The sequence below is a fragment of the Anomaloglossus baeobatrachus genome, chromosome 10 (assembly GCF_048569485.1).
Source record: "Anomaloglossus baeobatrachus isolate aAnoBae1 chromosome 10, aAnoBae1.hap1, whole genome shotgun sequence".
NCBI classification, from domain to species: Eukaryota; Metazoa; Chordata; class Amphibia; order Anura; family Aromobatidae; genus Anomaloglossus; species Anomaloglossus baeobatrachus.
Window position 1 is genome coordinate 55,834,301 of NC_134362.1, and position 25,511 is coordinate 55,859,811.

Genomic DNA, 25,511 nt, shown 5'->3' on the forward strand with positions numbered 1-25,511 from the left:
TCGCAGTTATATTGGCTAAAGGTTGTGCAACCAAGTATTAGGCTGAGGGTGCCAATACTTTTGTCTGGCCCATTTTTGGAGTTTGTGTGAAATGATCAATGATTTGATTTTTGTTTCATTCTCTTTTGTGTTTTTTCATTGCAAGCAAAATAAATGAAGATAATAATACCAAAGAATTTGTGATTGCAATCATTTTCAAGAAGAAACTGAGTATTATCTGACAGAATTGCAGGGGTGCCAATACTTTTGGCCAGCACTGTAAATATTACTCCACGTTCATTGAATGTAATATAGGTTTTGTGTCTTTAACTAAACAAACGTCTCTGTAACCCAACCTCACCACTCCTCCGCGATGAGCTAATAAGAATCTCGTGCTCCGGATTTTCCACAGGACAAGCCCCACTGACTCAAGAAAGAAAGTCAGAACTGGAGAGAGAAAATTCATCTACAAATATTACACAGAGGTGTGCGGGGAAAAGGAAAGAAGACTTCAATGGGCGATCGAAAATGAAGACACAACTTTAAAGTGTATCAGCAGACAGACCTCTATAAGATGCAAGGAGGAAAAAAAAAGGAATAGTATTGCATTTCTTTTACAGGCAAGCATAAAATTACTTCAGGTCCCATCAATCATGTTCATCAAGAAAAACCATGACTAGGTAGATCGGATTGCCTTACGATCAAAGTCTCATATATAAAATCACATACATCATTCACAAAAAGCGGCCGTCCTCGGCTTACCATACAAATCACTCCGAACACACAAGAAACTGATATGGGAAAAGGAAATGTGACCCAGATACTGCTGTAACCTATGTTGGAGACATTGAAGGGCTCGTCCCCTTACAGAAAAAGTTTTTTCTATTAATGTTGCGGGTTAAAAACTACACACACAAAAAAAACAAAAAAAAACACCCCGTCCTCCACTCATCCTCCCCAGGTCCAATGTTGCTTACAAGGTCTGCTGTAGTTGGCAGCACTGATATCACATCAGCAACACTGCAGACATGTGAGCTAAGCGGTTTTGCAGATGTAAACGGCATGAGCTACTGAGATCAGCAACTGGTTGGCCGGCCGACATGATGTTGGTACTGGAGACAACAGGGTGGCGGGGAGAGGCAACATTGGACCCTAGAAGGGTGAAGACGACATTTTTATTTATTTTAACCACTAATAGAGTTTACAAGGAGATAAAAAAAATAAACAAATTCTGAAAGGGATCTCTTGGACCCACAGGGGATTAGATTATAAATTCACTGTATAAAATCTGCTTGATTATTCCCAGGACCCTTCACGACTCCTCGACTAGGGAACACCTTACCCAATGTCTAGAATAGAGGAAATCTCTGGCAGTCAGATATGATAGGGATTAATTCCTAAAATTTAATAATCTATATCAACCCCTCACATGGGAACCCCCACCAGATGGAAACCCCTGGCTTTCTGATTATCTGGTTTGGTGTGATCTCATCGTTGCGGTATGACACACACGACATCAGGCAGGGTGATCAAAATAACAGCCGAAGATGCTGTCACTTATCGGGAAAGGAGAACATTACTGTGAAAGGAGCCTCGAAATTAGCAGAGGAGATTTTAAAGGCAATCCAGGACATGGCAAAGGAATGCCCCTGGGAGGTTTACATTAAGTATCTCGATATTGCCCTGAAACTTCTCAAAATATATCACGCATTGAACCTTGTTCTCATACAGATCCTTTATAAGATACTGAAATCCGGTAAGTGTACGAATGAGGGTGGGTCTTCTAGACCCCACATTTTTTTTATACATTGGTAAGAACTGCATAATCAAACTAACGCCAAAAGAAATTTCATACAGTAATCCCCGACGTGATACGCCCTGACCAGCGAGGCTTCACAACAATCTTGGGAAATCACTGAAGAGCGTTAGGACAAAAATGGTCAAACGGGAAGGAGAAATGGAAAAGATCACTGTCACGAACCACCGGGGGGGTCACTCAGAAATCCCCCGCGCTGGCTACCAGTACGTCACAATCGGGGGGTAACAAGTGGGGGTCACCCCTCCTTTATACCTCCCGACCGACAGACAGAGCACGTGACGCGCTCTCTAGCGCCCCTCTTATAGTCAGGCCAATTATGGAATTGCCCGACAATAAGCAAGGAGGCCGCTATACTACTTATGCCGATTATTGAAGGGTCCCCGGTGAGAGTAGGGTATATATTCCCCCGACCTCCGCGGGCGGAATATATAAAACCTCCCCGAATCTCACTGGCCTCCCCACAATAATCCTTGGCACAACTCGCTGCCACCAACCGCTTCACGGTAACTATTAGCCGAACACACAGACGTGGGATTCAAGATCGAGATAACAGAGCAGCCCAAGATTAATTATATAATTTAATCAGCCTAAAGCCACACTAGAAACTACAATATATACAATAGGGAATCTACAGAATATACATATGTCAGAGTACAGTTACAATCAAAGCATGGGTTACAAACAGGCATACACAGTTCCAGCAGTTACCTTGTGCGTCTGGCCACAGGGGGGCGCTGTAGACCAGGTTTCTAGGATCCTTCCCACAGATGTTTCCTACACGTGACCCCCAGCGAAAGAACACTGGAAAATGGCCGAAGTAGGGTTATCAACCTGGGCAAATCCAGGTCCCCTCCTACCTTAGTGACCTCAGAGGGAGCACTGCTCCACCCCTGGCTGGAGTTATGGACAATATCCACAACAGGGGATATGGCCATAACTTGGCCTGGGAGCGTCGTAGGCGGACGCCAACGCTCTCATTGTGACAGTTATGAATTTAGCTACAGAACGAGAGGACTCATGACTTGTCTACTAGTTCCCCATTGGCTGATATCACGCCTGGGGTATTTCCCCAGGTCCTGCTCCCATAAAAAGGGTGTGCCAGCATCGTCCGCATGCGGAGACACCATTTTTATGGTTGCCATATTTATCGGAAATATGGCTTGCGAGATATGAACCATTTTTTACTGGAGTCGTTCTGTCTGGATAGTTCCATAGCCTTATAATGAGATACAACTCTTGTTACAGGGTGACGGCAGGGGGTCATCCTGCGTCCATTGTTCCCAAGTCATCTAATCTCCATATCAGAGGAGATGGCTGTTGGAGGTGTAAGTGGAACACAGACCAGTTCCTTTGACACCTATCTGCTAAACAAACCGTTTATCCCTGTGGTAAATTTTCTGATTGAAGGAGTTGTGTGAAGGAAAGGGGGGGGGTGACACCAGGAGAGGGCTTCCTGACATAACTTGAATATCATGATTTATCGTCATATCTCCGGATTTACCTCACACCTCCCCCCTTTTGAGGGCGCTAGGGGGCAGCACACTCCGGTGTTCCCCCGTGCGCCCGTCCGCGACCTCTCCTTGTCGGGACAGCCCGTCTGCGTTACCGTGGTCACGGCCCCTTTTGTGGCGAATGGTGAAGTTGTATTGCTGGAGCGCCAGGCTCCATCGCAACAACCTGCCATTCGTCCCGGAGACAGTGTGTAACCAGCCGAGGGGATTGTGGTCCGTCTCCACGATGAAGTGGCGCCCGTATAGATAGGGTTGCAGACGCTGCAGGGCCCACACTATGGCCAGGCACTCCTTTTCCATCGTGGAATAGGCCACTTCCCTTGGTAACAGCTTCCTGCTCAGGTACAAGACTGGGTGCTCTTGGCTCGCAGAGTCCACCTGGCTGAGCACCGCACCGAGGCCGAAGTCACTGGCGTCGGTCTGTACTACAAACGGCCGCGTGAAGTCGGCTGCCTGTAGCACGGGCGGGCTGGACAGGGCGTCCTTTAGGGCCCGGAAGGCTGTCTCGCAGTCCATTGTCCAATCGACTGCAGAGGGCAGCTTCTTCTTGGTGAGGTCCGTCAAGGGCTTTGCCAGGCTACTATAGCATGGAACAAACCTCCTATAGTACCCAGCGGTCCCCAAGAAGGACATCACCTGCTTCTTGGTCCTGGGGGTGGGCCAGGATGCGATGGCCTCCACTTTCTCAGGCTCGGGCTTCAGTGTTCTCCCGCCTACCCGGTGACCGAGGTACTGGACCTCGCTCATGGCCAGCTGACACTTTCCCGGCTTGATGGTCAAACCTGCATGGTGGACCCGCCTGAGCACCTGTGCTAGATGCTCTAGGTGATCTTCCCAGGTGGGACTGAAGACGGCAATGTCATCCAGGTACGCGGCCGCGTACCCTTCAAGTCCCTTGAGCAGGGTGTTGACCATCCGCTGGAAAGTGGCAGGGGCATTCCTCATCCCGAATGGCATCACCGTGGACTCGTACAGTCCAAATGGGGTAATAAAGGCAGAGCGTTCCCTGGCCTTGCGAGTCAGGGGGATCTGCCAATATCCCCGGCTCAGATCCATGATGGTCAGGTACTGAGCCCCGGCCAACTGATCGAGCAGGTCATCGATGCGTGGCATTGGGTACGCATCGGCGACCGTGACAGCATTGAGCCCCCTGTAGTCCACGCAGAACCGAGTGGTTCGGTCCTTCTTAGGGACGAGGACTACAGGCGAGGCCCAAGCGCTGTTGGATGCCTGGATCACCCCCAGCTTCAGCATCTCGTCAATTTCCTGGCGCATGTGTTGCTGCACCTCCAGGGAGACCCGGTATGCTGAACGCCGGATTGGGGGATGATCCCCAGTGTCCACGTGATGGACAGCCAAGTTAGTCCTTCCGGGCTGGTTGGTAAACAACCCCCGGAAGGGGTGTAGGGTGGCCCACAGCTGGGACCGTTGGTCTTCCAAGAGCTGGTGGCCAACCTCCACATCCTCAATGGATCCGCCTGCCCTAACCTGGGCTAGCATATCCAAGAGGGTTTCCGCTTCTCCCTCCTCGGGCAGGTTGCACACGGGGAGCGCACACGCCTCCCGCTCATGATGTGCCTTCATCATGTTCACATGGAAGGGCTTCCGCCTTCCACGGGCAGGGTCCAGGGTGACCAGGTACGTTACAGGGTTGAGCTGCTGGTACACGAGGTATGGGCCTTCCCAGGCTGCCTGAAGCTTGTCCTGTGGTACGGGGACCAGTACCCACACCTTTTGACCCACTTGGTAGGTCCTCTCACAAGCGTTCTGGTCGTACCAATGCTTCTGATCGGCCTGGGCTTGAGCCATATTGTCGTGTACCAGTTGCGTCAAGGCCTGCATTTTGTCCCGGAAGCGCATGACATACTCGATAACCGACACTCCAGGGGTGGCCAAATCCCCTTCCCAAGCCTCTTTCACCAGAGCCAGGGGGCCCCGCACACGTCGCCCGTACAGGAGCTCAAACGGTGAGAATCCTGTTGAGGCCTGTGGAACCTCCCGGTAAGCAAATAACAGGTGTGGGAGATACCGCTCCCAGTCACGCCCATGGGAGTCGACCAACATCTTAAGCATCTGCTTTAAGGTGCCATTGAACCGCTCGCACAGGCCATTAGTCTGTGGATGGTACGGGCTGGCCACCAGATGTCGCACCTGGACTTGCTTACAGAGGGCCTCCATCAGCTGGGACATGAATTGGGTCCCCCGGTCAGTGAGCATTTCCTGGGGAAAACCCACTCTGGAGAAAATCTCCAGCAATGCGGTGGCCACCTTGTCAGCCCGAATGGACGACAAGGCCACTGCTTCTGGGTACCGGGTGGCATAGTCCACTACCGTCAGTATGAAGCGTTTCCCGGAGCTGCTGGGGATGGCCAGCGGGCCGACCAGATCCACAGCCACCCTCCTGAAAGGCTCATCGATGATGGGCAGAGATACCAGTGGGGCTTTGGGGTGTGGCCCCGCCTTCCCCACTCTCTGACAGGTTTCACACGAACGGCAGTAGGCAGCCACATCGGCCCCCATTTTTGGCCAGTAGAAATGCTGGTTTAACCTGGCCTTGGTCTTAGCGATCCCTAGGTGTCCGGCCATCGGAATCTCATGTGCGATCCGCAACAACTCCGTCCGGAACGGATATGGTACCACTAACTGTCGGTCCCTGGGCCACGCCTCCGGTGAACCCTGCTGGACCGTGACCCGGTACAGCCGTCCTTGGTCCCAGACCACTCGCTCCGGGTCCGAGTCCGAGGGAGGCTGTGCCGCCGGCACCTTTAGAGCTTTCAGGCTGTCGTCAGCTTCTAACGCTGCCTGAAACCCCTGACTAGATGTGGCCAGAATCGACGAGACTGTCACATCTTCGGTCAGTACCACGGGACCTGTGTCCTGGCCTCCACCTGACTCGGCTGCCACTTGGTCAGAAGGGGAAGAGCTATCGGACCTCCGGGAGGCCCCTTGGCTTCCAGCACTCCCACTGCGGGTGACAGCGGCCACAGCCGCTGCGACCGTGGGTCGTGCCTGCTCCTCCTCCGTTCCTGACCAAGTCGCCGGTTCAGGCAGACCTACCTGGCTTCCTGACACCCCGGTTGTGGGGGAACCCTGCACCGAGATCTTACCTGGGAGCACTTCCGCTCCGGGACCGGCCCCAATCTCACCTGCCTGTTCCCCCCCTGCAGCAACAGAACCCCGCTGTGAAATCTCTGGGGACCCCACATTTGCTGTGGTAGCCCCCACCCCACACACTGGTCCTCCCCCTGCAGCACCCTGCTCTCTGCTTATCCCTGCAGAGGGCAACAGATCCCAGCTCACAGGCTGATTACTTGTAGAGGCATTGTCACACCTTTCTCTGACCCCCTCCCCTGTCACAGCTGCAGCTGAGTGTGTGTCTATGGTGTCTATGCAAGCAGAGATATCAGAGTTCACTCCCCCCTCCCTTACATCATTCATAGAGAACACATTAACATTGTCAGGAGTCATGTCAGTACTGGCTGAAGGTTCAGCCTTTGGGGGGGGCCCAAACTGGGAGGTTATCTGCCCCAAATCTGTCCCAAGTAGCACGTTTGCAGGGATCCGATCAGTTACCCCTACCTCCCTCACCCCTCGCCCTGCGCCCCAGTCCACATAAATGCCAGCAACAGGCAGCGCCGGGTCAATGCCTCCAATCCCGGAGACAGCGAGGGTTTTTCCAGGTATCAAGTCTTGGGGGGACACCATCTCAGGCCGCACCAGAGTCACCTCCGAGGCGCTGTCTCGCAGTCCTATGGTCACAGACTGGCCGACGGTGACAGGTTGGAAGCTGTCCAGGGACCTACCACCACCCCCACCCACACAATACACCTTGGGCGGCCCTTGGGACGGGGACGGAGCCGGGGCCTTGGGACGCTGAGGGCACATGGCCTTGAAGTGTCCAGGTAAGTTGCACTGGTGGCACCGTCTTGGTTCTGCCACGGGCCTGGAGAGGGGAGGTGAGGGGGACACCCCCTGCAGTCTAGGGGCAGGTGGGGCAGTCGCAGAGTTCATCTTACCCCCTCTCCAGGTGCTGCTGGTGGCTGCTCTCCTGGCCTCAGGAGCCCGATTGTTGGTGTAGTCATCGGCCAGGGCAGCTGTAGCCGTGGACCCCTTTGGCTTCTGGTCTCGGATGAACTGGCGGAGATCCTCAGGGCAGTTCCACAAGAGTTGCTCCGTGATGAACAAGTCCAGGATCTCCGGTCCGGTGGAAAGCTGCAGGCCTTGGGTCCAGTGGTCGGCAGCTCGGGCAAGTGCCCGCCGGTGGTCAGCCCAGGAGTCCTTTGGTCCCTTCTGTAGGCTCTGGAACTTCTTGCGGTAGGACTCTGGAGTGAGGTTGTACTGTTGGATCAGGGCCCGCTTGATGGTGTCGTAGCCCTGATCTGCCTCAGCAGGCAAGTCCCCAAGGATATCCAGGGCCTTACCCCTTAAACGGGGGGTCAGGTATTTGGCCCACTGGTCCTTGTCCAGATGGTGCTGCAGGCAAGTCCGTTCAAAAGCAGTCAAGAAAGAGTCCAAGTCTCCATCCTTCTCCAGCACTGGGAAGTCCTCAACACGGACCTTTGGAAGTTTGGTGTCTTGAAGGTCACGTGTGGCTGATGAGGGCCGGAGCTGAGCTAGCTGCAGCTGGTGGTCACGGTCTGCCTGTTGCCGTCGCTCCGCAGCCTCACGCTCTGCCTGGCGCTCTTCACGCGCTGCCTGCCGCTCTGCCCTGCGCTCTGCCAGGAGTTCCTTGTAGCCCTCCTGGTCTCCAGCCTGGAGAAGGGCCATAGCCATTTGAAGAAGGCTATCCGAGCCTCCCAGGCTCGGTGGAATGGCACGTGGTGATCTGCGACCCGCTGCGGAGCCTGGTGATTCACTGTCCATTGCAGAGCGGAGGGCTGGCATCTGGCTCGTTGAGGACCCTTGGGTGAGCTGCTCCTCATCTTGTCCATAATTGCCAGGTTGTGCGCTGTCCTCTGCAGAACGGTTTTCTGGCGTCGAGCTCCTGGAGGACTCGTGGGCAACCTCCTCATTACTGTCCACAGCACCGTCCTCCCTCTCTTCGGCTCCTGCTTTAGCATTGGCCAGTTGCATAGCTCTGCTCCTGGTGCCATCAGCCATTCTTGCAGACTTTTGGTCACTGACACAGAACTGACACCTGATGCCTCCACACACCTTACAGTATCTGCACTCTGACACTCTAGTGTTGAGCTAGTCTGAAGACCCCAGCAGCCACAGCTGCTGCAGGCAGTCTTTAGTGTCTGGGAGTATGGGTCTCACACTCACACACACTATTATCTCGATCCCACCGCTTGCCACCAATATGTCACGAACCACCGGGGGGGTCACTCAGAAATCCCCCGCGCTGGCTACCAGTACGTCACAATCGGGGGGTAACAAGTGGGGGTCACCCCTCCTTTATACCTCCCGACCGACAGACAGAGCACGTGACGCGCTCTCTAGCGCCCCTCTTATAGTCAGGCCAATTATGGAATTGCCCGACAATAAGCAAGGAGGCCGCTATACTACTTATGCCGATTATTGAAGGGTCCCCGGTGAGAGTAGGGTATATATTCCCCCGACCTCCGCGGGCGGAATATATAAAACCTCCCCGAATCTCACTGGCCTCCCCACAATAATCCTTGGCACAACTCGCTGCCACCAACCGCTTCACGGTAACTATTAGCCGAACACACAGACGTGGGATTCAAGATCGAGATAACAGAGCAGCCCAAGATTAATTATATAATTTAATCAGCCTAAAGCCACACTAGAAACTACAATATATACAATAGGGAATCTACAGAATATACATATGTCAGAGTACAGTTACAATCAAAGCATGGGTTACAAACAGGCATACACAGTTCCAGCAGTTACCTTGTGCGTCTGGCCACAGGGGGGCGCTGTAGACCAGGTTTCTAGGATCCTTCCCACAGATGTTTCCTACACGTGACCCCCAGCGAAAGAACACTGGAAAATGGCCGAAGTAGGGTTATCAACCTGGGAAAATCCAGGTCCCCTCCTACCTTAGTGACCTCAGAGGGAGCACTGCTCCACCCCTGGCTGGAGTTATGGACAATATCCACAACAGGGGATATGGCCATAACTTGGCCTGGGAGCGTCGTAGGCAGACGCCAACGCTCTCATTGTGACAGTTATGAATTTAGCTACAGAACGAGAGGACTCATGACTTGTCTACTAGTTCCCCATTGGCTGATATCACGCCTGGGGTATTTCCCCAGGTCCTGCTCCCATAAAAAGGGTGTGCCAGCATCGTCCGCATGCGGAGACACCATTTTTATGGTTGCCATATTTATCGGAAATATGGCTTGCGAGATATGAACCATTTTTTACTGGAGTCGTTCTGTCTGGATAGTTCCATAGCCTTATAATGAGATACAACTCTTGTTACAGGGTGACGGCAGGGGGTCATCCTGCGTCCATTGTTCCCAAGTCATCTAATCTCCATATCAGAGGAGATGGCTGTTGGAGGTGTAAGTGGAACACAGACCAGTTCCTTTGACACCTATCTGCTAAACAAACCGTTTATCCCTGTGGTAAATTTTCTGATTGAAGGAGTTGTGTGAAGGAAAGGGGGGGTGACACCAGGAGAGGGCTTCCTGACATAACTTGAATATCATGATTTATCGTCATATCTCCGGATTTACCTCACAATCACGCTTAGGCATCCCAAGATGTAGACATGGCATTTGATTGAGGGGGGGTGGGAATAGTTACTTGAAACAATGACAAGATTTGGGTTTGGACCAGGATTCTGTAAAAGGGTTTCCATATTATACCACACCCCAAGGACCCGAATTCAGGTCAATGGTCATCATAAAGGCATGAAGCAGGGGTGCCTCCATTATTCGTGATTCCGATTGAGCCAATTGCAACAATCGGACGAATATAGGGGAATGAGAATAGGTTCTAGAGATTACGTTGGCCTCTAAGCTGACGATCTAACCCTGTCCACACAATCTTTCCCTCAAGCCATGGAGCCATTTTTTTTGGAAGCATCACATCAATTGGCATAAATCAATTTATTTTGCCTTTATACTTCTAGGCCTATCAGTAAAGAATTCTGGAGATTGAAAATTAGAAGCCATTTGAAATATCTGGCCATTCTGAGAAAAAAAATAGCACCTTACCCTTCTATAATAAAATGGAAATTAATTATACAGTGAAAGCGACTTAAGGTGGCTTTACACGCTACGATATCGTTAATGTTTTATCGTCAGGGTCACATTGTTAGTGACGCACATCCGGCGTCATTAACGATATCGCAGCGTGTGACACTGACCAGCGACCTTAAGCGACCTCAAAAATGGTGAAAATCGTTCACCATGGAGAGGTCGTCCCAAAACCAAAAATCGGTAATGGTTGTTTATCCAGGTGGTTCATCGCTCCTGCAGCAGCACACATCACTATGTGTGACACCGCAGGAGCGATGAACGTCTCCTTACCTGCCGCCGGCCACAATGCGGAAGGAAGGAGGTGGGCGGGATGTTACGTCCTGCTCATCTCCGCCCCTCCGCTTTGATTGGCCGGCTGCTTAGTGACGTTGCAGTGACGTCGCTGTGATGCCGAATGTCCCTCCCCCTTGAAGGAGGGATTGTTCGGCAGTCACAGCGACGACCAGGTAAGTATGTGTGACGCTGCCGTAGCGATAATGTTCGCTACGGCAGCGATCACAAACAATCGCATGCGCAACGGGGGCGGGTACTTACACGCTCGCTATCGCTACAAATTGCTAGCGATATCGCTACCGTGTAAAGCCCCCTTTAGTCCCAGTTGTCAGACTTTTTGCTTGAACTTTCCAATACTAGAGACATTTTGGGGCATTAACGCCTACTGGTCGAGATGTCTTCTGGTGGAGAGCCGATTTCCGTATCGGAAGGAAGAGACCAAGCTGGCATGGATCCTTCCAACGAGAATCCGTGCCATACCGCATTGCCAACCCGCGGCATGTACATATGAACGTGCAAAAATGGCCTAAAGTGTAACAAGTCTTATAAGGACAGAATTCAGGCCGTAAGGAGCTCTGCCGGTAAAGAAGGTCAGTGTTCATTTATAGCCATTTCACATCAACTGATCCCCATACAGTTTACAGAATATTCCCACTTTATGCAAGAAAATCTGTTGAATGGACACACGTCACCTTTGCCCCCCGATTGCTACATGTACCATCACCTCCGACTCCTCGGGTCTCCTCGATCATGATGATGATGATGATGATGATGATGATGATGCACTGCCTGGTGGTGGTTAGAACATAGTATCACGCACTTATTACATAGAAGAAGGATCTTCTGAATTCTGACGATAATCTGGAAAACATTTCTCACACACCTCATCTAAGTGTATGCCAAGTATCTGCCAGATTCCAGCCCATCTTTCCTTCCCGGCTTTCAGATTTTATCTGCCTTCTCCAAGAGGTCACATTCCAAAGATTACGTAAAAGCTGATGGAAACCGCCAGCAATAAAACTTCTGCAGATCTTTAAATATGAGATATTTGGGAGAAAGTAAATGGGGTTGTATGGGATCAGAAAATATGGCGGCTTTCATCCAAAAACAGCGCTATACCTGTCCGCAGGTTGTACGTATCGCATTCACATTAATGGAGCTAAAATCGGCAACATCTGACAACCCATGGACGACGGAGGCGCTGTTTTTTTGGGAGGTGGTTTATAAATTGCAGGCAATCATCTACTTGTTGGTTGCAGCCTTTCCAAAAATTAGTCCGTGCAGACGTCAGTAATGATTGTCTGCAGCAAGACAGAAGCCCAAACCACTGGCAGCATGAACTACAGCCAAATATGTTTTCTCTGCAGCGCTCCGGGAAAATATAGTTTGAAATGTTGATTGACAGGTCTGTAGATCAGTACTAGTGATGAGCGAGCACTACCACCTTCGGAGAAATCGCTTGCGTTCCCCACTGACTTCCATTATACTTGGGTACTCGAGTTGCGCTCATCCAAGTGTCCAACTGCTCATTATGAGACCCGAGCATGATAGTGTGCGCTCATCACTACTCAGTGCAGAAATTGAATACACCTGTCAATCACCTGGTGAGCACAAGGAAAAACTATGTTCTCTGAAATACTGTAGTGCTTCAAAAGGAAAAAAAACAAAAAACATATTTGCCTGCAAACATGGAATCTGCGGTTTGGGCAGCATGAATCGAGTGATTGCAGGAGTTAATTTGTCCTAGCCTGCTGGTTACCTCTTGGATCACATGTTGTGGGAGACATATCACAGTTACTTCCTGCCTTTTTAAGCTAGTGGAGCCTGTCCTCCCATGCTGACTATAGCTTTTGCTAAACCGGTCCATGTGCTATGGTGTCCCAATCCTGCTGGTGATTGTATTGCATTGTGCTTGGAGTTGTTGTGGAATTCTCATCGTCTTGTTGTTTCCTCCCTGCTTTTGTTTTCCTACTAAGCTCTTATTTTCTCATATATCTGTGTGTGCACCTTGAGATAGAGATTTGGTTTCCCCTCTTTGTCTGTCGGCTTTATCACTCCTACCCTGGCCCTCCCCAAGAGTTGGGGGTATAAGATCAGGGATGCTCATGAGTAGGGCAAAGAAGGCGGCTCATACATCCTCACTATCAGAGGTTTCTCTGGGATTACGGATAGTTAGGGTCCCCTAGCCTGAGGGCCAGTCCCCAGCTCTCCACCTTCACCGTGACAGCTTTCTTCCAAGATGGTAGAAGATGCAACTTTGTCTCTGCAGCATCCAAAGTCTATAGAGCCTTCAAGAGGCATGCGTTCATTCCCTAGGCAAATGGCCACCCTGCAGCCTTCAGGTGCAACACTATTGAATATATGATCCCTCCATTGTGAAAATGAGGATATTTTTCTTTAAAAGGGTATATTTCAAACTTGCTTGTTTTTAGAAGAACTTTGCAACGTTAATGATCTAAGAACTTGGGGACAACCCCTTTAAGTCTACGGTATCCTTCTGCTCCTCAGGTCCCGCTGTTGCAATAAGCTTGGACTTTGGTATAAACGGAGGATAAAGTGCACTCCTGCTCGCTCTCGTACCTCTGCATAAACCTCCTCCCTGCAACTTATTCTTCCGCTCAGTGAAGTGGAACAAGTGAGTATTTCAGGTCGGGGCGTCCCAGGGTGCACTCAGGTCGGGGCGTCCCAGGGTGCACAGAACACAATGGGCCCGACCGTCCCCTGCCGACTCCAGCTTCCTGCGCAGAAAATTATGCTACGGAGAACGGCAATAAAACTGTTATCAGACATCTCATTCAGTCCTAGGAGCCGTGCTGATATTTTTATTGCCTGAACTGTGCAAAGATCATTTTATCATAACCACAGTCCAAAAAATGCAGGCGGTTACTTTGTTCATAGTTACTGTAACCTGGTCCAAAAAAACCCAGGGTGGTCCGATAACCGCTGCGCACGGCACTGGAGGACAACGGGGAGCCCCGAAAATGTAATTTGGCCTAATGAATAGCCCTTACATCCATATATCCAGTCTAAATCTGCCCAGGACTGGGAGGTCCATGCAGAGGGTTCATTTTTTGGCAGTAAAAATGATACAGGGTCATAGGCACCAATCCCCCTCTCCAAAACCCTCCCCAAAAACTACAACTTTGGTCTGCACAGTCATGCTGTGGTTACAGGATCCCTTTGAAAAGGATTTCCCACTAGATATAAAAAAAAAAAAAAAATTGCATATATTCTTGTATACATCTTAGACTTGATGAGCCTGGTGTACTTAATCTAAAAATCAGAGTCAGTGGCTGTATAATCCAGATATCAATTTAAATGTGTCAGTCCAGATAAGTAGAAATAGAGCTCATAAATCCAAGTGTCTTCAGTTTCCGTCCACCCAGACTAATAGCTGCGGCTTGTACTGAGGGGTGTGAGAGCTCAGCAGCAGGGAGGGGGGGGACCCTGAGGCGCTGTCAATCAGTAGGCAGACATTAACCCACAAGGAGAGGGACACTTAAGTGCTGGCACTGAGGGAAAGGCTGACATGAATCTACAAAAAAATGACTATACAGCCATTCTGACATGAATCTACAAAGTAAGCACACTAGCCTCATCAGGTCTAAGATCCATTTCATATTGTATGCAGGTTATATTGTGCAATCTGGTGTCAAATAAGATTTAATCACAAAAAACCAAACCTTTTGTCTAGAAAGCCTGAGGCTGCTTCCTGGCCGGCACCTGGGGCGGCCGGCGCCTGGGGCGGCCGGCGCCTGGGGCGGCGCCTGGGGCGGCCGGCGCCTGGGGCCTGGCCGGCGCCTGGCCGGCGCCTGGGGCGGCCGGCGCCTGGGGCCTGGCCGGCGCCTGGCCGGCGCCTGGGGCGGCCGGCGCCTGGCCGGCGCCTGGGGCGGCCGGCGCCTGGCCGGCGCCTGGCCGGCGCCTGGGGCGGCCGGCGCCTGGCCGGCGCCTGGCCGGCGCCTGGGGCGGCCGGCGCCTGGCCGGCGCCTGGCCGGCGCCTGGGGCGGCCGGCGCCTGGCCGGCGCCTGGGGCGGCCGGCGCCTGGGGCGGCCGGCGCCTGGCCGGCGCCTGGGGCGGCCGGCGCCTGGCCGGCGCCTGGGGCGGCCGGCGCCTGGCCGGCGCCTGGGGCGGCCGGCGCCTGGGGCTCTGCACTCAGACGTGAATCCGGAGGGTGGACGTCGCCTATATGAAGTCTTGATGGGACAACCCATTGGTATCCAAGCTAAAATAATCTGGCGTCGTAGGATATGCTCCGTGGGCTGAATGGAGATGAAAGGAGCCGCTGTCAGGGATAACCCCCATTCTTCATTCCTTGGAGATTAACCATTGTTAAAGACACTTCCTAGCTCTGGTCTTTGGACTTGTTACTGGGGGGTCTTATCTCCCGCAACACAACTTTTCCTGCTGCCGGCACGAAGGAACTGCTGACCAGGCAGGGAAGAGAGAGGAACAAATACAGGAACAATTGACTTAGTCGGATGGAAATAAAAGTATAGCTAGTATTTAAGCAAGCACCAGCTGCCAAAGTCATCACCGCGCTTGTGTGCACGCTGGGAGGGGCGCTGCGCATCACTCTCCATGAAAAGCTCACTTTCCACCGTGCTATGGAGAAACATGATGGATCAGGAGAGGACGGAGATTGGATATCATTGGATTATAAAATCTATTGTGTCTTTTTTTTTCCTTAAAGGGGGCTTTTCATTGGGAATTTTTTATTTCATCAGATTTCCTCTTTAAATTGCTGCTACTCCTCTGATCCTGGAACAGATTTTCGTTTTCTTCTGTGCCCCTCTGTTCCAAAGTTATGCCCCCCTTTGTAACATTGGTGCAAATATTTCCTTCAACTAACTGGGCGTGTACCAGAGAACTGGGCGTTGGCTCTGAACTTGGCCAATCAAATCAAGGCCACACCCACATAAGTTCTGAGATATACGCCCAGCTGTTAAAAGGGACTACTTGCAAGATATTTTAATCAGGGGCATAACTTTGGAATGGAGGGGCACAGAAGAAAAAGAAAAAATGTACCGGAATCTGTGAGGTGGCGCCAATTAAAGGAGGTACACTGATATAGATCACACAAATAAATAAATAAATATAATATATATATATATATATATATATATATATATATATATATATATATATATATATATATATATATATATATATATATATATATATATATATATATATATATATATATATATATATATATATATATATATATATATATATATATATATATATATATATATATATATATATATATATATATATATATATATATATATATATATATATATATATATATATATATATATATATATATATATATATATATATATCGGATGTCCTGGCATCTGTTATTGGTTGCAGTCAGACACGCCCCCAGCGTGTGTTACTGCAATCAATCGCCACCACACCCTCAGCTAGTCATCAAGGGGTGGGTTATGGACTCTTTTCCACCACTAAGTAGACTTACGTGCTATCCAAAAGTTTTTAAAGGGAATGTGTCATTAGAATGTTTTCTTCATACCAATATGTGAAAATAAATAAAGCAAAAATAAAAACAAAAACACACACACAATTGAAGCAAAAAAAAAAAAAAAAAAAGTTTCAAAAGGCTTTTGAATGTGCATGCAACATAAAAACCGGATTTCAATAATAGGTCATTTTGTGATGACACATTCCCTTTAAGATGCGGATCACTCCTTAGTGACGGCCATTAGCACTTGTCATCCGGCCTCGGGATTATTATAGCCCAGAAACAGCTGAATATTAGGAGATTAGTGAGTGCGTCCCAAATGCCGTCAATTAGATGTTCTGCTTTTTATTTTTAGACGTCGGGTGAATCTACGCCCGTGTTCACTTCTCCCCGTGGGGGCAGCTATTATATACGATCAGCAGAAAGTTATAGATATATCAGGGATTCATTTTAGGGAGAGCAGCAAGTAAACCGAATTCCGCGCGCGCACGTGTGATGTACACCGCGCGCGCACGTGTGATGTACACCGCGCGCGCACGTGTGATGTACACCGCGCGCGCACGTGTGATGTACACCGCGCGCGCACGTGTGATGTACACCGCGCGCGCACGTGTGATGTACACCGCGCGCGCACGTGTGATGTACACCGCGCGCGCACGTGTGATGTACACCGCGCGCGCACGTGTGATGTACACCGCGCGCGCACGTGTGATGTACACCGCGCGCGCACGTGTGATGTACACCGCGCGCGCACGTGTGATGTACACCGCGCGCGCACGTGTGATGTACACCGCGCGCGCACGTGTGATGTACACCGCGCGCGCACGTGTGATGTACACCGCGCGCGCACGTGTGATGTACACCGCGCGCGCACGTGTGATGTACACCGCGCGCGCACGTGTGATGTACACCGCGCGCGCACGTGTGATGTACACCGTATTCCATGCACACGTGTGATGTATACCGTATTCCATGCACATGTATCATGTATACCGTAAACACGTATAATGTATACCGTATTTTGTGCACACATGATTTATACCGTAAACAGTATTCTGTGCACAAGTATGATATATACCATATTCTGTGCACACATATGATGTAAATGGTCGAGCGTCGCTGGGACACACAATATTCTCTAAAACAAAAGGGTATGTGATGACCGCAGCTAATTAGTGGCCGTCTACAGGCATTATTCTTCAGTATGATGGTGGTGGTAGTAGTAGTACGGCATATGACGGCCATACCAGAGTTATTTTCACATTTCCTGCCTTTTTTTCCCCTCTCGCTTTCCCAAGAAGGTCAGAAAGTCACACTACTGTACCACTATCCCCAGCAATGAATACGGGATTCAGGAAACTGCGTGTCAGATTGATCATGTGTGAACACGCGGCGTATGTAGGAACACGTTACGATATGGCGGCGCCTGGTACAGTTATCCAGGGAACGTCAGGGTGGGGAATTCTCACATGGAAAGAAATCCCCAGTGATTGAATAGCTGTTCCTCTATGTTGGCGGTGGTCCCACAACGCCCGGCATTCCTGCTCCCCCTCCACACGCTGAGGAATGTGCTACACCCTCTGGGTTATTGCATATTCTCGTACCATCTATAAGGGGCGAGCGCAGCACCGGAGGATCTCACATTGTTAACGACGAACATCTGAGACCGTAAAACGGAAGAAGAATTTCTCATGGCCCTAAAATCGGTTGTGATGTGCAATTTTTTTTACAGCAGCATGGTGCAGGGATAGAGACACTGATTCCACTAATGTCATTTAGTTTACTGGGTGCTCAAAATCCTGCCTATACCACTGATTGACAGCTTTCTGTCTACACTGTGCATAGGCAGAAAGTTGCTAATCAGTGCTGGGGGGGTGGGGTTGCAACCGGGAGGCACAAGACACCTAGTCCTGGAGTGATAATCTCTTACTTATAAAAACACTGATTTTATTGAAACCACAAAACACAGCACAGTAAGTAACATCACTGGAATCAGGGTCTCTGCTATGTAATCCGAGAGCAGCATGAAGTGGGGTTAGAGATGAGCGAATACTAAATATTTGGGTTACTTGTACCAAATACCTAGTACTACTCCGGTATTCATTACAAATAATGAACCTAATACAATACAATGGGGAACCCAGGCAGTTTTCTTGACATTTTTCCAATAAAATACTCGGGTTCCCCATGGACTTGCATTAGATCCATTGTTCGTGACAAATACCGGAATAGTACTAGGTATTCGGTAGGAATAATCCAAACCCAAATATTTAGTATCCACTCATCACTAGGGGCAAAAACTTTAAAATAACCAATATGGGATATAAAAACCCTTATTACTGTTCAATATACTACTACTGGAGTCACCAAGAAAGTCAAGAGTACCAATAAAATGACTACCAGAGAATTTAATTATTTATATATATATATATATATATATATATATATATATATATATATATATATATATATATATATATATATATATATATATATATATATATATATATATATATATATATATATATATATATATATATATATATACATACAAATACACACACATACATATATATATACACACACACACATATACACATATATGTGTGTATATATATATATATGTGTATATATATATATATATGTGTATATGTGTATATATATATGTGTATATATGTGTATATGTGTATATGTGTATATATATATATATATATATATATATATATATATATATGCCCATAACAGAATCAAATTGGAAAGAAATGATTATTATCCAGAGTAAGTCAATTGCACAATAATAAATCCAATGAGTCAATATACATGCAGAGCGTATCAGAAGGAACGGACCCCTACTGCCGAAGTAGACATATAAAGTGCCATAGTGTAAATTATAAAGATACCCACCGAAGTATGCCAAAATACGTGTGATAAAATGGAAACCATACTGCCAAGTGCCACGATGCGCGTTTTGCCCGCAGCTTTGTCAGGAGGCCTCCTGACTATGCTGCAGGTGAAACGTTTATCAAGGCATTTTTATTTTTTATAGAAGTTTCTGGTAGACATTTATTGGTACTAGGGGCAAAATCTTGCTCCCTTTTAATTCTGCTATATATCCGGAAGGAGGAGGAATCAGTAGTTGAAATTACTTTAATTAACTTGATTACAAAATGTGAGCTTTTAGAGGTTGTCCGCTATTAATACATCAAAGGACTAAAATATAACTTAATATATCTAGAAGATCATCCAAAAACAATACATGTCCAGGATAAAAAAATAAAAATGCACCATTCTCAACGATGGTGTGTGTCTAAATTGGCACAGAGTCAAGCTAACTACTTCAGTCCCAATCTGCACAGACAGGGAAATAATGGTAAAGGGCCAAAATCTTCAATTATTACATAAGCCGAGCGGGAAGATGTGGTCTCATCATGAAAACACATGACGGCCATGTGCACGGCTGAAAACCCATGCTCACAATTAAAAAGGGACTCAATCCTTTCAATCTATGGAAAAAAAGCAGCCTTTTATGCCTGCGAGCAGATGTTTGTAGCCCATCACTATACTGACCCATCTGGCGACTCCGAAAACATCCATTATGAGCATCACTATATGGCTACGTTCACACCATGTATAAAAAGTGTCAGATTTTCAGCCAGAAAACAGTTTTCGTCTGTATTGACGTTCCAAGACACATTTTCGCATTTTACAAAATCCAATAGTCTCCTGTGTTAATAATGACAATGTAGTTGGAAAAATCAGATTCTATATGGATGATCCGTATGTGATCAGCTTTTTTTTTTTTTTTTTTTTTTTTTACACACCCATAGACTTGAACAGTCTACTGCATGCTGAGATTTCTTCACAAGGATATTCGGTCGATGATGAGGAAAAAAAAAAAAAAAAAGAAACCGGTCATCTGAACAGCCCCATGAGATAAAATTGGTTTGAGTGCAGTCCATTTTTTTTTTCACAGCGGTGTGAACACGCCCTATATATCGGCTTGCAGCACTTACCTCTACTGATTCGCTGTTTCTCCCCAGACAGGATCCCAGGGGTGTCTATGATGCTGATGCTCTCCAGGACGGGGTTAGGTAGTTGTGCACACATGAACCTGATAGTAAGGACATAAAAATCGGTTAGTGCAAAATTCCTAATTTTAACATTAATTCATCAGAAGTGTCCGCAGTAGGCATCTCGTCATATTGCTGAGGTCACCCGGCCACATCGGATCAGACAAATAAAGAGTATTTCTAGTTCTGGCGTGGGTGTCAGTGCCCATTGCGGTACCTTTAGAGACCAGGCAGGGAGCACAATTTTAAGTATGTTCTTTGGTTACAGAGACTGTACCATAATGTCACTGTTTACCTGCCTTGCCTTTATATCAGCTGCTACATTATATATTCTACATATATCACGGATTCCGGGTGTTCCTGTGCTGCAGACATTGGCACAGCTCACCACCAGTGAATCACACACATTTCTCAGGGTGGGAGCGGCCAATGCACAAAATCCATCTAGGGGTGAAGTTAAGTGCAGCAGTGTACGAAGCAAGAAATGGGATAGGAGTTCTCTGAAATCACTGTGAAAACTAGCGACCGTCTGTTAAAAGGGCATGGATGCATTCTTATATGATGTGATGTCATGAGAACACAGCATTAGTGCTGAGCCCCGCCATCAACCAGCAGGAGGGGGCCCCGACATTCCAGAGGTACAAGTGTCCAAAAAATGGATCAAAAGTATGTGCTGCGTGTCCGTTTATGGGGGTAACAGCTGTTATTTGACCGGCATCGCGTATAGCTGGGAGGATGATCCCAAGATAATACATTAGTGATCAGCAGGACAGCTCAGTCTGTAAGCTATAGGCAGATCCATTGTGAATGGTACATACAGAACCCCAAAACAAGCCCGAGATTCTGCTTATACCGAGTGCTCCAGCCCAGTACAGGCCCGTGATATTCCACTTATACCCAGTGCACCGGCCCAATAACAGGCCCGCGATATTCCGCTTATACCTAGTGCATCAGCCCAGTACAGGCCCGCGATATTCCGCTTATACCCAGTGCTCCAGCCCAGCACAGGCCCGTGATATCCCGCTCATACCCAGTGCTCCAGCCCAGCACAGGCCCGTGATATCCCGCTTATACCCAGTGCTCCAGCCCAGCACAGGCCCGCGATATTCCGCTTATACCCAGTGCTCCAGCCCAGCACAGGCCCGTGATATCCCGCTCATACCCAGTGCTCCAGCCCAGCACAGGCCCGCGATATCCCGCTTATACCCAGTGCTCCAGCCCAGCACAGGCCCGTGATATCCCGCTTATACCCAGTGCTCCAGCCCAGCACAGGCCCGTGATATCCCGCTTATACCCAGTGCTCCAGCCCAGCACAGGCCCGTGATATCCCGCTTATACCCAGTGCTCCAGCCCAGCACAGGCCCGTGATATCCCGCTTATACCCAGTGCATCAGCCCAGTACAGGCCCGCGATATTCTGCTTATACCCAGTGCCCCAGCCCAGCACAGGCCCGCGATATTCCGCTTATACCCAGTGCCCCAGCCCAGCACAGGCCCGCGATATTCCGCTTATACCTAGTGCATCAGCCCAGTACAGGCCCGCGATATTCCGCTTATATCCAGTGTACCGGCCTAGCACAGGCATGCGATATTCCACTTCTATCCAATGTACCGGCCCAGCACAGGCCCAGGATATACATGGCCCCCTCCCAGTATACCTGCTCAATTCAATCCCCAACACACGACCCTAAGGGGTACCTCTCACATAGCGAGATCGCTGCTGAGTCACAGGTTTTTGTGACGTACCAGTGACCTCATCAGCGATCTCGCTCTGTGTGACACTAAGCAGAGACCTGGCCCCTGCTGTGAGATCGCTGCTCGTTACACACTTCTCTGGTTCATTTTCTGGACGTTGCTCTCCCGCTGTGAAGCACACATCGCTGTGTTTGACAGCAAGAGAGCAACGATCTGAATGTGCAGGGAGCAGGGAGCCAGCTTCTGCGGACGCTGGTAACCAAGGTACACATCGGGTAACCAAGCAAAGTGCTTTGCTTGGTTACCCGATATTTACCTTGGTTACCAGCGTCCACAGCTTCTAGAAGCCGGCTCCCAGCACACATAGCCAAGATACACATCGGGTAACTATAAGCAAAGCGCTTTGTTTAGTAACCCAATGTGTACTATGCTAACCAAGCACAGCGTCGTTACACGGGTCGCTGGTGGCTCATCTCTGATCGCTGTGGAGATCTGCCTGATTGACAGCTCACCAGCGACCATGTAGCGACGCTCCAGCGATCCCTGCCAGGTCAGATCGCTGGTGAGATCGCTGGAGCATCGCTTAAGTGTGATGGTACCCTAACGCAACGAATGCTCATAGATTTCAAAGTAATCTGAAGTGAAATTAACCCTTTACCTTGGTATTATCTGTATCATTTATCCACAGCTTGCCTTCACAAAATAGCTCATTTCTAACAGGTATTGACACAGGAGTAACAGCCAAAAATCACCCAACATGCAATTTAGCACTAATTGGCACAACTGATAGGACTGCACGATTCTGCAGATAAAGAAGTCTTACCTGAAAACCATACAGCTTGTAAGAACTTGGCACAATAAGAATTTGCCTTAAAGGGAACCAATCACCAGGATTTTCGTATATAAGCTAAAGCCAGTGCTATACTGGCACGATCAGGCTGAGTCTATACATACCTGTAGTGGTCCGCTCAGATGTATAGGTTTTGAAATCTGAGAAAGTAAATTTATAAGATCCCCCACTTCTTGAGTGACAGCAGCTGAGGATCAGATATATCTGGGGCTGTTTTCAGAGTTATCCCCTCCTCCTGTTAGAATTAGTATAAGTATGATACAATTTATTTAATTTTTGACTTGCAGGACCTGTGCTGAGGTCATACCCATGTGACCAGAAGGGGCGGGGCCTCAGCCAACAGAAAACGTTGCTTCCTGGTATCAGCTTTGTTGGCTGAGGCCCCGCCCCTTCTGGTCACATGGGTATGACCTCAGCACAGGTCTTGCAAGTCAAAAAATAAATCGTTTGTATAATACTTAAGCTAATTCTAACAGGGGGAGTGGATAACTATGAATACCTCCCCCTGCTATTATCTGATCCTCAGCTGCTGTCACTCAAGAAGCTGACGAATGTATAAACTTTACTTTCTTGGGTTTCAAAATCTATACATCTGAGCTGACCACTACAGGTATGTATAGAATCAGCCTGATCGTGCCAGTATAGCACTGGCTTTAGCTTATATACAAAAATCCTTGTGATTGGTTATCTTTAAGACCGTGTCAGTGCAGTTTTCCACCTCGGCTCAGGCTGCAGTCACGCATCAATGCCCGCACATTGCACAATAGATGAACCTCAGCCTCAAATTCACAGGAGAATAGAACACGCCGAGTCTCATCCTAAAATCTGTGACTTCAACAGATGTCTAAATAGATCTAATTTTTTATCAGTGGGTTGTATGCTTTTAGATAACACTATACACTGCTCAAAAAATTAAATCAGACGGTCCACTTAGGAAGCGACACTGATTGACAATCAATAGCACATGCTGTTGTGTAAATGGAATAGACATCAGATGGAAATTATTGGCTATTATCAAGACACACTCAATAAAGGAGTGTTTCTGCAGGTGGGGAGTACAGACCACATCCCAGTAGTAATGCTTTCTGGCTGATGTTTCGGTCACTTTTGGATGTTGGTTGTGCTCTCACCCTCGTGGTAGCATGGGAAGGACCCTACAACCCACACAAGTGGCACAGGTAGTGCAACTCATCCAGGATGGCACATCAAGAAGGTTTGCTGTGTCTGTCAGCGTAGTGTCCAGAGAATGGAGGTGCTACCAGGAGACAGGCCAGTACACCAGGAGACGTGGAGGGGGTCGTAGGAGGGCAACATCCCAGCATCAGGACCGCTACCTCCACCTTTGTGCAGGGAGGAACAGGATGAGCATTGCCAGAGCCCTGCAAAAGGACGTCCAGCAGCCACAAATGTGCATGTGTCTGCACAAATGGTTAGAAACTGACTCCATGAGGATGGCATGAGGGCCTGACGTCCACAGATGGGGGTTGTTCTCACTGCCCAACACCGTGCAGGACGCTTGGCATTTGCCACAGAACACCAGGATTGGCAAATTCACCACTGGCGCCCTGTGCTCTTCACAGATGAAAGCAGGTTCACACTGAGCACATGTGACAGAGTCTGGAGACGCCATGGAAAGTGATCTGCTGACTGCAGCATTCTTCAGCATGACCGGTTTGGCAGTGGGTCAGTAATGGTGTGGGGTGGCATTTCTTTGTAGGGCCGCACAGCCCTCCATGTGCTCGTTAGAGGTAGCCTGACTGCCATTAGGTACCGAAATGAGATCCTCAGACCCCTTATGAGACCATATGCTGGTGCGGTTGGCCATGGGTTCCTCCTAATGCAGGACAATGCCAGACCTCATGTGGCTGTAGTGTGTCAGCAGTTCCTGTAAGATGAAAGCATTGAAGCTATGAACTGGCCTGCCCGTTCCCCAGACCTGAATCCGATTGAGCACATCTGGGGCATCATGTCTCCCTCCATCCACCAACGTCACGTTGCACCACAGACTGTCCAGGAGTTAACGGATGCTTTAGTCCAGGTCTGGGAGGAGATCCCTCAGGAGACCATCCGCAACCTCACCAGGAGCATGCCCAGTCATTGTATGAAGGTCATACAGGCACGTGGAGGCCACACACAATACTGAGACTCATTTTGACTTGTTTCCACTTTCATTTTGTCTTGTTTTGATTTTCATTTTGACTTGTTTCTACTTTCATTTTGTGTTTCTCTTCAAATCCAGGCCTCCATTGGTTAAAACATTTGATTTCCATTGATGATTTTTGTGTGATTTTGTTCTCAGCACATTCAACTGTGTACAGAACAAAGTATTCAATGAGACTATTTCATTCAGATCTAGAATGTGTTATTTGACTGGTCCCTTTAATTTTTTGAGCAGTGAATATACTGTATATATTCCCAGAATAACAAAAAAAAAAAAAAGTCCCTACTGCAGCAATTATACCTGAGGTTCCCCCCGTGGGGCTGACAATAGACCCGTCATTAGCTGCTTGTGTCCCTGAGAGTCATATAAAGCTTCCATGGAAGAAGTACCCAAACGTTCCTACAGAGTGGATGAGGACAGAGTTACACCGGCCGTTCTGCTCGTTCATCTGCACCCAGTTTCCGTTGCCCGATGATAAAGAAACGATTGTT

At 48.7% G+C, this 25,511-nt stretch overlaps 1 protein-coding gene across 1 annotated transcript in view; it reads right to left on the reverse strand.

Annotated features, from left to right (window-relative positions):
• The window catches only part of EHD1 (EH domain containing 1), a 45,175-nt gene that overhangs the window by 13,065 nt on the left and 6,599 nt on the right, over positions 1–25,511 (reverse strand). Inside the window, exon 2 of the mRNA XM_075326759.1 lies at positions 20,259–20,356. Coding sequence (XP_075182874.1) covers positions 20,259–20,356 — 98 coding nt within the window. The remainder of the gene's footprint in view (positions 1–20,258; positions 20,357–25,511) is intronic.